Genomic DNA, 2,334 nt, shown 5'->3' on the forward strand with positions numbered 1-2,334 from the left:
CAGAAGTCGACAAAAGAATTGGAGGTAACTCAGACTCACTCAAGAAGCATACATTGCTGTGAGGGCTCAGTTGGTCTCACCAACATATCACTCAGCCAAATTCACTCCAACTCACAGCCAGATCTGAGGCTGAGTCTTCAGTTAGACGACTCACGAGTAAGTGTGCCGACCTACGGTCATTGTTGTTACACTTTTGTGGGCAGCTTCCATCACAGTCCCACTTATTCTGCCACGAACTGCTAATGTTGAACGACAAAGACTCGATATTTTGAATATTCTGAATGTAATTGTACTTCTGTAGAATTGGAGGAATTAAAAAAAACAAGCAGTGCTTACGTCCACTTTGAGTCCTTTCACATTAAACGACCGTATTTGCGGCCTCTCATGGGGCAAATAGCGCAGAAACTCGAGGCCATCTTTGTACCACTTGACGCTGTACAGCCGATCTTCCTGCAGGTCGTAGCGGCATTCGAGCGTCACAGTGGATCCGCGGGTCGCAGACTCTGGAACCTTCAATTCGATTATCCTCAGTGCTTGCGCTGGACGATTAGTGTCTGTAACAAACGGTCGTCACATCTATTGATCTCTGCACCAGTTGCCGGTAGAATATCATCGAGCTCAGGCAGTTTGAGTCTAGTCAACATTAAAACCAAACATTAGTTGTTTTTCCACTCGGGAACTGATACTGCAGCATGCCATTGGTTACACGAAATGATATTAGGTAGGTATAACTGCAAAACAACTACAACAACAACAAATCCGAAATAGAACTGAGGAGCTTTGCTTCGGGAATAATTAATATGATAGCTGGGCAAAGAAGTGATAACTTGAACATCTTGAAAACAGCGCAGCAACTAAACGGACAAAAGAATATAGGGTAGACACAATAGCACTTTCCCTCTATCTTCTTTTGCTCATGTAGTTTTTTGCACTGTTTTCAAGATTTCTAATTACTTTATTTCAGGCTTCTTTTTTAGCGCGTCTGACTAGTCTAAACTTCAACCTAAGCGCATTTTTAAGTCTAGATGGAGCGCTTGTCGAAGAGGAAGCAACAGTGCGTGTCTTATAAGACAGTCTCAACGTTCTAAATCTGAGCTTGTCCAACAAATTTACGCTGTTTCTACGCACGCTTCTAGATAAAGACACACTCATTTTTTTTATTCAGGCGCTATGCAAGTTCGATGAGAATCTACAATTAGATTCGGTATAAAAGTTGAGCTAGAGAATGCCCGCAATGTTTGAAATCTTCTGCGTTCCTGCTCGGAGCAACAACCGCTCACGCAGTTCTCATTTTCTAAAGAGTTGAGCAGTATGTTCAACTTACGCGTTTTGAGACAGAAGAAAAAACTACATAATGTTGGTAATGAATGAAAGATGATTTTAAGGGCGTGTTTAGTTGTTCGAAACAGCCTTAAAAACTAACTCATAAGGAAGCCAAGGAAAATGCAGGGGATGTTAGTTGTATCGTTTTAAGTGTGTCGCAGAAATTGCGAAGTAGATGTTGAGCAAGTATAAAAGGGACAAAAAGAGAACTAGCTGTCAGCAGGGCGCAAGCCCACGTACTTCGGATAATGCGTTACAGTTGTATTTTCGTTCAGTTCACATTAACGTCACAATTAGCACAATACACTTAAAAAAGTAAAACTAAGGTGCCATGTAGATTAATTGGCTCCCATTTGTGTTACTTTTTTCAACAAGGTTATGTCGTACAGTATGCTGATAACTTACATGTCGTAATCCAAATGAAGAAGAGAAGCATAGACGGTGAGCGAGCCATCTCGCGCTGCTGACGGCGGTCCTATAGCTGCTCTAAATAATGCCACTCCTTCTAGCTACAACTGGCGGTCCCTTTAATACCGACAAAGAACTCTCCACCAGGGGCGTGATGACGTCTTGCTCAACGTGTTGTCGCAGGGCGACGCAATCCGCGCGAAAGGACAGCTCATATATAGCTCACCGACGTAATAGTTTCTCAGACGGCACACTTCTGAAGGCGTGGGAACGTAGCATCGAAACTCAAGGTTGTCCAGTAGCAAGCATGATAAATGGGAGCTCATCTTGCGTACTTGAACGCATTTCGCTTGCAGAAAGAAGCCTGCTCGTATAATACTGACACACCTCGATGGGCGCATGAAGAGGAAGAGGTAGAAGCGGTCTGGCTCACGAGCAGCTCGGTCGCCGGTTTCTGGCTCTGAGCTGTACCGATCTCAACCATTTCCTGTAAATAAACGCGTTCCTTCGTCACAGTTGTGGTGGAAGGTGCTGGGTAAGCCAGCTACTGTTAAGCGAGACCGGAGAGCAGCCGTCTACTAACGACGGAACCGCAAGAGCACG

The 2,334-nt window shown here is 44.2% G+C and overlaps 1 protein-coding gene across 1 annotated transcript in view; it reads right to left on the reverse strand.

Moving 5' to 3' along the window:
• LOC119184948 (endothelial cell-selective adhesion molecule) overlaps positions 1 to 1,886 on the reverse strand; it is a 16,275-nt gene extending 14,389 nt beyond the window's left edge. The window contains exons 1-2 of the mRNA XM_075879650.1: positions 1,729 to 1,886; positions 337 to 554 (exon numbers count right to left, since the gene is read on the reverse strand). Of these exons, the coding sequence (XP_075735765.1) occupies positions 337 to 554; positions 1,729 to 1,777 (267 nt within the window). The 5' untranslated portion in view covers positions 1,778 to 1,886. The remainder of the gene's footprint in view (positions 1 to 336; positions 555 to 1,728) is intronic.
• Between the last annotated feature and the right edge of the window lie 448 nt (positions 1,887 to 2,334).

This window comes from Rhipicephalus microplus, chromosome 2 (assembly GCF_043290135.1).
Source record: "Rhipicephalus microplus isolate Deutch F79 chromosome 2, USDA_Rmic, whole genome shotgun sequence".
Lineage (NCBI taxonomy): Eukaryota > Metazoa > Arthropoda > Arachnida > Ixodida > Ixodidae > Rhipicephalus > Rhipicephalus microplus.